Here is a 10904-nt window from a genome sequence, read left to right as displayed (position 1 = left end):
GATTCAACCTCCAGTCCCAGAGACCTTGGGACTGAACGTTGGAACTCTCCGGTCACGTGGTTGTTTTCCCTGGCAACCAGCCCTATTCTTTGGTTACCTAAGGGCTTTCCAAAAGTCACTTCATTCACATAAAAAAGACACCTTTTTTAATCTCTTCAGAAGAAATTCCAAGGGCTTTAGGAGCTCTGTGCCAGGAACTAGGTCGAAGACCAAATATATATTTCTTATTATAAATCACACTACCACAGACCCCTTTTCAAGTGGAATGGTTTCCCCCTAACTCTTCTCTGCTAACACTCTGGGATTTGTTTTGTGACTTTCCCAAGTTGAGTGCAGCCCAGTCTCCAAAAGTGACAGTTCATTTGCCCATACTTGCACCCTTTCCTTCTCCAGTCAGCGTTTGTTTTTCTGTATCTGGGAATAGAGATAAGAGTTTCCCTGATGAGCAGGGCAGCCCTGCGACCGCAGGCAGGATCTGCACTGCCACAGTAAATAAAGGTTCTTATTACTTTGTCTCTCACATCCAGACAAAGAGTGAGGTCTTTTTATCTCTTCATCTGCAAAACTTGACAATTGGTCTGACCTTATAGGCTTGCGATGACTTATTGTGAAAGTGCTTTGCGAACTATAAAAGTATAAAATGTATAAAAAGACTAGCTCTTATCATTGTTGATAATGATAATAATAATGCATGGGAGAAAAAAAAAATCACTCAACCAGTCTGGACTCCTTGCCTGTTCTAAAGTTCACACTGTGAAATTCGCACCTTTGCTCTTGACTGGAATCACATCTCCCAAGATTATCAAAGTCTTACTCATCAATAGATCACCCAGCGCTGATCAATCAAGTATCAAAGGTGATGCCAGCAGGCCAACTTAGAGCCGCAAGAAATCAAGAAAGCACAGCAAAGAGTAGATTTCCGGGTTAGGGTAGTAGCAGGTGGGACAGAGAAGCTGCTACAGCTCTGTGAGTGTCCTAGGGAAAAAGAGGAGGCTGAAATGTAGTATTACTACATAACTTTCATGGATTCATTTTAGGAAAGTTAGAAAATATAGATAAAAAATACAAGTATAAAATATAAGAAAATAAAATCACCTGTAAACCCACCAGCCATCATTGCTTTAAACATTTTTTATTTGTCCATTTAAATATTTTCTAAGTGTGTGTGTATGTGTACTTCCTTTTTCCCCAATCAAATTGAATGTTCAAATAAAATAACTAAATGTTTATTAATATAAATCTTTTTTCTCCTTATCTCATACATGGAATCACATTTTTCGCAGTTCTTTTTTATGGGAAAATATACATAACAAAAAATCTACCATTTTAACCATTTTTAAGTATACATTTTTAAGTAGCACTAAGTACATCCACATTGCTGTGTAACCACCACCACCAGCCATCTCCAGAACTTTCTCAGATTCCCAAACTGAAACTCTGTACCCATTAAACATTAGCTCCCCATTCCCTCCTCCCCCGGCCCCTGGCAGTCACCAAGTCTCCTTTCTCTATATATAAATTTGATTATTCTAAGTACCTTACATAAATGGAATCATACAATATTTGTCTTTTTGTGACCGGCTTATTTAACTTAGTGTGATAGCTTCAAGATTTATCCACATTGTAGCATCAGAATTTTATTCTGAAGGCTGAATGATGTTCCATAATATATATATATATATATATTATGGAACATCATTCAGCCTTCAGAATAAAATAATATATATATATTATGGAACATATGTATAATATATAATATATATTATATGTATATAATGAATATTATGGAACATATATATAATATATAGATATATTATGGAACATTATTCAGCCTTAGGAACATAATATATATACATAAACAAAATGTGGAGAATATATATACATATAGAGATAGACATTTGGATTGTTTCCATCTTTTGGCCATTGTAAATGCTGCTATAAATATTGGTGTACAAATATTTGTTTGAGTCCCTGCTTTCAATTTATTTGGATATATACCCAGAAGTAGAATTGATGGTAGCGGATCCTTTTTTTTAACATTTTTTTAAATTAGTTTCAGGTGCATAAAACAATGTAATAGTTAGACATTTATCATTTATATCCCTCACACAGTGATAACCCCCTCCCCCATCTACTACTCCTCTGACATCGCACACAGCCGTTACATTTCCACTGTCTCTATTCTTAATGCTGTACTCCACTTCTTGTAAATATATATATATATATATATATATATATATTTTTTTTTTATAACTATAATTATAGTTGACATTCATTATTGTTCAGCTTCAGCTTCAGGTGTACAATGCAGTGATCAGGCATCTCCATCATCCCTGAGGTGGTGTCCAGCAGATCCTTTTTTAAATCAGTGAGCCATCCCCTTTCTTTCTAGGGGTTTAATATGATGCTAATTGTTTTTGTGGTTGAACTTAGTGGAAACTGCTATTCCTTCTCGCATTTACATGTCCCATCTGGGGTAAGTTTTCTTTATCTTCTTGGTGCACAGCCACCAGAAATTTCTTTAGACTGTTAGTGGTAAACTCAGTTTTCATTTATTTAAAAATGTATTTTTATAAAACTTTTGCTCTTGAAGAAAATAACTCTTCTGGGTATATGATTCTTTGTTTACAGATTTTCCCCCTTTTTAAAAACACTTTGAATCATTTCCAGTCTCTTCTGGTTTCCAGTATGGCTGTCGAGAAGTGTGATGCCAGTTTAGTTATGTTCATTTTTAGATGGTCTATGTTTTCTCTGTAGCCTTTGAGATTGTTTCTTTGTCGTGATTGTTCTGCAGTTTCACTAAGATGTATCTAGATGTGTATTTCTTCATATTTATCCTTCTTGGTATAAATAGTGATTCTTATATTCCTGGATTCTTTCTTGCCTTTCATCAACTTTTGAAAACTATCAGCCACTTTCTCCTCAAATATTTCTTGGCTCGCATTTTTTTTCCTCTTCTCTCCTTCTGGGAATCCAATTTGCTAATTGTTGGACTGCCTCAGTCTTTGCCTCTTAATTCTTCTATCTGCTTGTCTCTCTTTCTGTATCCTGGGGAACTTCTTCAGGTCCGTTCTAGCACGCTACTTCTCTCTTCAGCTGTATCTTCTGTTTGACCAAGCATTGCAATTTTAATTTTAATAGTTATATACAAATTTTTATTTTTTGTTGTTCTATTTTTTCCCTAAATCTATCTGGGCATTTTTTTTTAATACTCTCTTATGACTTATTCACTTTTTCTACTACATCTTTTATTCTTTAAACATTTCATGATAGCTTCTTTAGATTCTTCATCTGATTATTCCAAATTCTGAAGTCCTTAAAGATCTAAAACTGTTGATTATTGTTGCTGCTGACTCTCCTTCATAGTTATTTCAATCCTTGTATATTTAGTAATTTTTTGGTGAGTTTATATTTGGGTGAATTTAATCCAGAAGACTGGATTGAGGATGCTTTCCTCTAAGGCACTCAGTTTGCTTCTGCTGGACTCCAGGGGACATTAATAATCTGGGCCACTTAAAAGTTTCAGCTTATGGTTTATTCGATCAAAGGGAAAGAGAACAGGTCGCACATGGAAACTAACACTTTTATTCATTTTAACATCTAGTGCTACAGCCTAGACAGATTTCCTTGTAGGTTCCCTCCGCAAGCAAGTAGACTTTTTTCTTTCCAGTGAGAAAAACTGACTCTTTGATGGTCCCAGCTTTTCGGGGATGAGGGTGTCTCATATTTAGCTCTTCCATCTTTCTAGGCCCTAAGGCTTATGCTCTGGTTCTCCCCTAATTTCCCATACCCTTATCCAGTCCCCAAAGCTCTAGGTTTCTAGTTAGTTGAACTCTCTGCTTACTCACTATATACCTTTTGTTTTGTATTGTCTTATTTTGTTGATTTCAGGGGATGCCCTTGGGAGATTACCTTTATTTTAAGGGAGCTCACTAAGGAACTTTTAACATATGTGTTTGTTGTGTTTTATATAGCATTTAAGTATTCTGCTATGGGAGGCTTTTAAGAACTCAGTCATACTACTGGAAAAGAATTTTTAAAACAAACAGAAATGTGATTATGTGGTACATACGAGTTGTTTTATAACCCGTTTTTTTTCCATTTGATATACGATCAACACCTGTCATATAAATAAATATAGATCAAGAGCATCCTTTTAACAGCTACATAGTCTTCCATTGAATAATTCACTCAGTCTTTTTTATTATTGGATTTTAGGGTTCTATTTTTTACTATTTTAAATAACATTTCAGTTAATATCTTTATAACTAAATTTTTGTATACATTGTGATCTTCTGTCTTCTTTAACTGTTTATAAAAGTAATATATGCTAGTATAAAATATTCAAACACTATGGAAAATGAAAATTCTCCATAATCCTTTTTGCCATCACCTTAATACCATTTGGTCTATGAGTAAAATCTCTTAATCAAACAACAGATGAGAATTAGTTAAGGCTAGACTATCCGAGAAGAAAGACCACATCCTCTGCCCCCACCCCCACAACTAAGGATAGGGAACCAGAGTGTGTACTGGTGGGCTGAAGATAAGCAAAGATAATCAGGAGCAGAGAACTGAAGGAATGACAGACACCCAAATAGACTCCAAAAGCCTGGGATAGCTGGAGTCAGGGGCACCAGGCCTCAGAAAAGTTCAGAGCTTCAAAAATCTAGGAATCAACTTTGCCTTGCCAGTGCCAGCCTAGCAGAAGCAGAGGGTCTTCTCAGGCACTCACTGCAGACTCACATCCCTGCTTCCCCTTCTTCTAAAGGGGTTTGGTTTATTTTGAGTCAGAAAGCAGGACAGGCTCTGACTGTCCCCAACCCTGTGCTTCATAGTGGGTTACCCCTGATTCTCCGGATCTTGTCCCAATCTAAAGAAATCCAACCATAGAAACACTCCTCTAACACGTTTCAAGCGGAGCCCCAATGTTGAGCCCAGAGTCTTCTACCAAAGGAGAATCACGATAGGAATGGCTGACATCTCTGATGGCTCTTAGCTCCTGACTAGACTTTTTTTGAGGACCTGCTGCACTTGCCTTTATAGTCTGTGAGATACCACCACATCTCTGTAATAAAGTCTACTTCAGATGGATTCTGTCAACCGTGCTGGTGAGAGCCCCTAACCCATAAAGAAGCCCAAGCTCCTCTTTCCTCCCAGTGAGTGTAGAGCTCCAGCAGGGATGGTCAGAGATTTAAGGAAGCCCCAGAAGTTTCGGTTGTTTATTTATTAATTCAATTCAACAAATATTTATGGGTGCCTACCATAAATAGGCTTTTAAACAGACTACAATCGAAGAGTTCCCTAAATACCTCCAAAATCGCATGGATGGACTCCACCAGAATTCATGAGTTGGAGTCTAGAGTTCCTAGCTGCTCTAAAAAACACAGTTAACTGCTGGCCACTTGTTCTCCAACCAGCACAGTCCATGGAATACCGGACAGAATAAAAAGTGCACACCAAGAGGAGACCTTCCAGTGACAGCTGGCACACGACCCGCAGGGTTGGGTCTCCCCATGAAGGACTGAGTGCCCAGGGTTAGCTGTATCTAGCTCCCACAACCTCCAGCCATGGTCAGGCCTTGCACGGGTAAAATAACCTTTGTCTACCTTAAATCCTTAAGGTTCCCTAAGCTCCTGAGTTCTAAAAGGCCCTTGTCCAGAGCATGTGCTTGTGGGGAATGTATATCAACCAAGGAATTTGCATGGAGGAATTGGCATGGGGGAGAGAGCAAGGAGGGCCTGAGGTGTTCCCACTGCACATACACCGTGTCAGCAACCCCCTGGCTGGGCCAGTCATCTTGCTGATCCTATTGCCCTGGGAGTGGGTTTTGCCCTTGACAGCAGACAAGTCACTACCAATGCCAGGGCTTGCCTCAGCAAGAGCAGCTGTCAGGAGGAACTGGGCAGGAATACAGACAGGGACCCTTCATCACACCGTCGGACGCTTTACACCTTCCTCAGCCACCTTCACCACTAGCTGAATGGTACAGCCCTGAAGCCTATGTGAAAATAGGAAAGTTTACGGTGATGATAAGAAAGCCAGGCACTGAAGTCAGTTCCTCACTGGCTTGGGCGAGGTAAACTCTCAGTGCCTCCTTCTCCTCACCCACAAAAAAGTCATAAAAGCAGTACTTATGCCCTTAGGGTCGATGTGAGAGTTATATAAACTCATATATGTACCTGGCACATGACAAGCTTTACGGGAGTGTTAGCTATAATCTTAGGGCAGTTGGGGGAGAACTGAGCCCCAGTACCGTGCAATCCTCCTCAGCACCGTCGCATCCCTAGCCCGGGCCCGGCAGGTAGTGGAGCTGGGATTGCTGTGGGAAGAGGGAGAGGCGCCGGCGGGAGAAGGGAGTTGATTATGAGTTCCTGCAAGGTGAGGACTTCTGCCGGGACACCCTAAGTGCCCAGTGACATCTAACGGGCTGTGGCATGCAGCAGGTGCTTTAGGAAATAACTAGTTAGAAAAGATAAGCACTAAGCTTCCGTTCGGCCTACCCCCCCCCCGCCCCCCCCCGCCCCTTTGGGGCGGGACTGTAGAGGCGCCTGACGGACAAGGAAGTTGTTCAGCGCTGGTAGGGAGAGAGACCCGGGAAGCGGGAAGCGGAATCGGTGAGGTGGCCTAGAGATTGACCTGTCTCCCCACCCCCAACCCTCTCTGCCACAGACTCCACTCGGAGAAGTCACTCCATCCATGTGGACTCACACCTTCCAGACTGATGTCTAGCCACGAGTTATGGTGAGTAGAGAATGGGACACACAGGATGCCCCTCCGGCTAGCTCAGGGACTGCTTTGTGCCCTGCCAAGCCTGGGGGACAGTGGGGCCCACAGGGGAGGCTGTGGATTGTACCGACCCTGCTGAGTCATGGGGGTCACAGCAGAGAACAGTGCAGACTTGAAGCCATGGCCAGCTGGTGAATGAGGTCCCCTCTCCCAGGCCCAGTGGTGCCCCAGCCCCCCTGGTGTCCATCGAGGAATTAAAGAACCCGAAGTACATTGGTGAAGGTGGGTTTGGCACAGTGTTCTGCGCACAACACAAGTCGTGGGGTATTGATGTGGCGGTCAAGATCGTGAACTCGTGAGTGCCCCAGCTGCATGCAGGCAGGCCACTGTGCCGCAGGTCCTGAATGGGGAAGGGAGGGATCTGCCCAGCAGCAGAGCAGTGACTCCAACTCTCTCCTGGAGTATAGGAAGGTGATATGCAGGGAGGTAAAGGCCATGGCAAGTCTGCGTAACCAGCATGTGCTGCTCCTGCTGGGCGTCACTGAGAAGCTGGAGTGGGACAACTTGTCTGGGCCAGCTCTGGTGACCCCATTCATGGAGAATGGTTCCCTGGTAGAGCTGCTGCAGCCCCAGTGCCCTCGGCCCTGGCCGTTCCTCTGCCGCCTGCTGCAGGAGTTGGTGCTCGGGATGTGTTACCTGCACAGCCTGAACCCTGTGCTTCTGCACCGGGACCTGAAGCTCTCCAACGTCCTGCTGGACGCAGACCTACACGTCAAGGTCAGCTCATCCGCACCCCAGCCCAGTCTCTAAACAAGGTCATGCCCCAGAGCTGCTCCAGCCCCACCCATTGGACAAAGCACCTGCTGCAGCCCTGCCTACTGAATACCCTCAGCATTTCCCTCTGCACACAGGGCTGCCCAAATGTCAAGGCCCACCCAGCAGCCTTAGCCTCTGCCATACCAAGTGATAGAGCCCTGACTGACACAGTTACTTCTACTGTGGGGCTCACCCCACTAGGCCCTCCACAAAGACCCATGGCTGACAGCCCAGGAGACTCAGCCCTTAACCCAGTCCAATGGAGAGGGGACCCAGGCCTCCAAACCAAGGACCTCACTGATCCTACCATGCCCCTAACCCTCCACACCCCCTTTACATGGCTAGGCCTGCACCTTCTCGGGGAAAGAAGGGGATGCCTGGCCCTGTCCACCCCTTTCCTTCTCCTTTGCCCTTCCCTTTGCAGCTGGCAGATTTTGGCCTGTCCACATTTCTGGGAGGCTCAAGGTCAACAGCAGGATCTGGGAAATCAGGGGGCACCCTAGCCTACTTAGCCCCAGAACTGTTGGCTGATGTAAACCGGAAGGCCTCTACGGCCAGTGATGTCTACAGGTAAGGTACCCACACCAAACACACATCCCAATTTCTGCACCTCTCTGGGCCCTTCCAGAGGGAGGTATATGGGAGAGGAGTCTTGTCAGCAGTTGGGCCAGGCCTCAGTTTTGTGTCTCCTGCAGCTTCGGGATCCTATTGTGGGAAGTGCTAGCTGGAAAAGAAGCTGAAAGTAAGGCTTTAAGCAGACTCTGGGATCCTTAACCCCAGGTGCCCTCCTCCTGAAAGTCCCCAAACCCTCTTCTTCCTGCTTACTTGCTCAGACTGTCCTATTCCCTCCTCACCTTTTCTTGGACTGCACTCCCGCCACTTTCCATGATGGAGCAGGTGGCCCCTCATACCCTGAATGCTTTGTCTTCATGTCTCCCACCGCACCCCAGTAGTGCCCCAGATATCGCTGATGCAGAAAGCCGTGTGTGAGAGGCAGAACCGGCCCCCACTGACTGAGCTGCCCCAGCCCAGCCCTGAGACTCCTGGCTTAGAAGAACTGACGCAGTTAATGCAGGACTGCTGCAGCAATGAGCCCAAGGACAGGCCTTCATTCCAAGGTGAGCTGGCCATTTAGCTGGTAGCTGGGGCAGGCCTGGATCTGTCAGCAGGGTCTTTGCCTGGGAAAGAAGTTTCGCTCACCTGCCACCCACTCTGCTTTCTCTCCAGACTGCAGACGACATACTGAGAAAGCCCTCCACATGGTACAGAATACAGGTGTAACTGGTACAGAGATGGATGTTGCAGTGTCCACAGTGAGTGCCCAACACCAACCCACACACAAAGAGCCGGGCGGAGATAGCACCAGATGGCTCCTGTGGCCCCCCAGTGACTCCCCACTGACCACTGTTCTTTATGCCTTGAACCTCATCCCCACTCTCTCCACCCCACCCCTGAATTCCCAGGCAACAGATTATGGACCAAGAGACTCTTTCCTTGGGTTTACTCTGTCTCTCCCACCTCCACACCCAGCAAGGTCCCCCTGTCCTTGCAGGTGAAGAAGTTCCTGTCTGAGCACAGGAGGTTTTCTGCCTCTGAGCCAGGCCCAGGAGGGACAGAAATGGATGGCCCTAGGGAAACCCCAGAAAGCCTTGATTCCATGGTCTCTGAGATGCTAAACCTGAATCTGGAAGGTTTGCCCAGCTCTGTTTCTGAAAAATGTATAAACCTTCCTAAGAAGATAGAGGCACAGGGAGAACAGACTCAGCATGCCCAAACAGCAAGGATGTCTTCTGATTCAACAGTCCAACCTCCCCCAAATCTGGAGACCTCACTTTTCAGAAACCAGAAGCCCAGCCCCACCTCGACTTGGCCACCAGGTGCTAGACCCCAAGGGAATCAGGTGAGACTAGGGGATGCAAATCCTGTCCCCTTGCCAGGGAAACTTTGGGATCAAGGGGTTATGCCATGGAAACAGGCCCCAGGACAGAGAGCCTGAGAGTGCTGTGCTGTTGTTTACAGGGGGCTGGGAGAGGTGGCACCAACGGGCCTTCCAGGGAGCCAGAGCCAAATCCAATACCGAATCCTCCCAGGGAGTGGGGGCCAAATCCAATACCAGGTACCCACTCTCCATTCCTTCCTTTCCTCTGCTCAATTCTTCCACCAGCTTCATCCTCTAGTCCATATACAGATCGAGGGTACCTTGGGTAAGGAGAGAAAGAGAAAGGGCTAGCAGCCACCTACCTCAGCCTTCTCACGTCATAAATGAAGAAACTGACACTCACTGGGATTGGATCCCGCTGAGATTACAGCAAAGCCTGGATTTGCCCCTGTACCTTCTGGCTCCCCAGCACCAGTTCTGTGAACCTCAAAATTCCATTGTTGCTGTGTCGGTCTAGAGGGCCTCCTAGCAGAAAAGACCCAAATATCATGGTCAGTGATGTCAGTTGCCACCCCTCTTGAGCTTCTGCACACACAGTTCTGAAGGGGCAGCCTGCAGAAGACACCTCACACCTTCATTGGGAGGCCCTATCCTTGCATTTCCCCAGGGTGAACAGGAGGTGCTCCTGCCCCTCTGCCATGCTGCTCCTCCTGAGTTGCTGATTTAACCCTCCCACCACCACCACTGTTGTTTCTCTTAAAGGGCACCAATCTGTTGCCATCCATCACAGCCAAGGGATACAGTTCGGAAACAACAACTACATGATGATACAAGGGGAAACTGCCTTTTGCACGCGGGACTGGCGACCTAGGCATATGGCTAGGGGCTGGCCACACGCCTCCCACAAGTAGGTTCAAAAGACGTGCGGAAAGAACCTGACTCCTGGACTGGGCCACACAGCTGGTATAACCATGGCAGGAATTGAGGAAGCGTCTGACCTGCCTCCTGGACTTGAGGCAGCTAGCCAAGACTTTTTTTGAGGACCATGAGGCATGTATCCAAACTGACTTTGTGCCCCAGGAGTCAATAAAATGGTGAAATCTTAACCAGAGCACCGCACAGGAGGCTAAGTCATCAGCCAGAGGCAGGAAGGGATAAGGATGGGAGGCTGGGGAGCTGACATCAAGGGAGGGGGAGGCACTGAAGTCTCACTGAGGCCGGAAGCGGGATGCTGAGGGCTGGGGGTGGGTAATGTCATGGCACACAAGGTCAGGGCCCAGCTGGTGGCAGGAAGGAATCCCAGAAGCCTGGCTCCTGGGGCTGCTCTAATCTCAGGGCAGAACATTTCCTCTAGAGCCCGGCAAAACCCTACCCTAAACCCAAACTCTGGGGGTAGATGCTGTGGTCCCACTACCCCTCTTGTCTCCTGGGCTACCGAGATTCACCAATGGGGCATGGGGGGCGTCTCCATGGAAATTTA

General features: G+C 46.1%; 1 protein-coding gene across 2 annotated transcripts; it reads left to right on the top strand.

The window, feature by feature from the left end:
• Positions 1–6541: 6541 nt before the first annotated feature.
• Positions 6542–10529, top strand: RIPK3 (receptor interacting serine/threonine kinase 3). Of its 2 annotated transcripts, XM_033106948.1 has the most exons (11): positions 6542–6580; positions 6673–6744; positions 6944–7084; positions 7197–7506; positions 7970–8115; positions 8241–8287; positions 8496–8663; positions 8773–8858; positions 9098–9445; positions 9565–9661; positions 10187–10529. In XM_033106948.1, exons 2-11 carry the CDS (start codon positions 6725–6727, stop codon positions 10333–10335), a joined length of 1512 nt encoding a protein of 503 aa, XP_032962839.1. In that variant the 5' UTR covers positions 6542–6580; positions 6673–6724; the 3' UTR covers positions 10336–10529. The 2 variants fall into 2 exon arrangements, with proteins under 2 accessions (XP_032962839.1, XP_032962840.1); XM_033106949.1 differs by lacking the exons at positions 6542–6580; positions 6673–6744 and having other exon boundaries at positions 6949–7011.
• Positions 10530–10904: the final 375 nt, after the last annotated feature.

The sequence above is a fragment of the Rhinolophus ferrumequinum genome, chromosome 6 (assembly GCF_004115265.2).
Source record: "Rhinolophus ferrumequinum isolate MPI-CBG mRhiFer1 chromosome 6, mRhiFer1_v1.p, whole genome shotgun sequence".
NCBI lineage: Eukaryota > Metazoa > Chordata > Mammalia > Chiroptera > Rhinolophidae > Rhinolophus > Rhinolophus ferrumequinum.
The sequence above is the reverse complement of the archived record's forward strand: the minus strand, read 5'-3'. Positions and strand labels throughout refer to the sequence as shown.

What these genes read in the sequence shown, in the direction of transcription:
- RIPK3 (XM_033106948.1), top strand. Translation starts at nt 6,725, where the DNA reads ATGTCTAGCCACGAGTTATG. An exon ending in ACGCAGACCTACACGTCAAG is followed by an intron (nt 7,507 to 7,969) that starts GTCAGCTCATCC and finishes TTCCCTTTGCAG; the next exon opens with CTGGCAGATTTTGGCCTGTC. An exon ending in TGGATGTTGCAGTGTCCACA is followed by an intron (nt 8,859 to 9,097) that starts GTGAGTGCCCAA and finishes CTGTCCTTGCAG; the next exon opens with GTGAAGAAGTTCCTGTCTGA.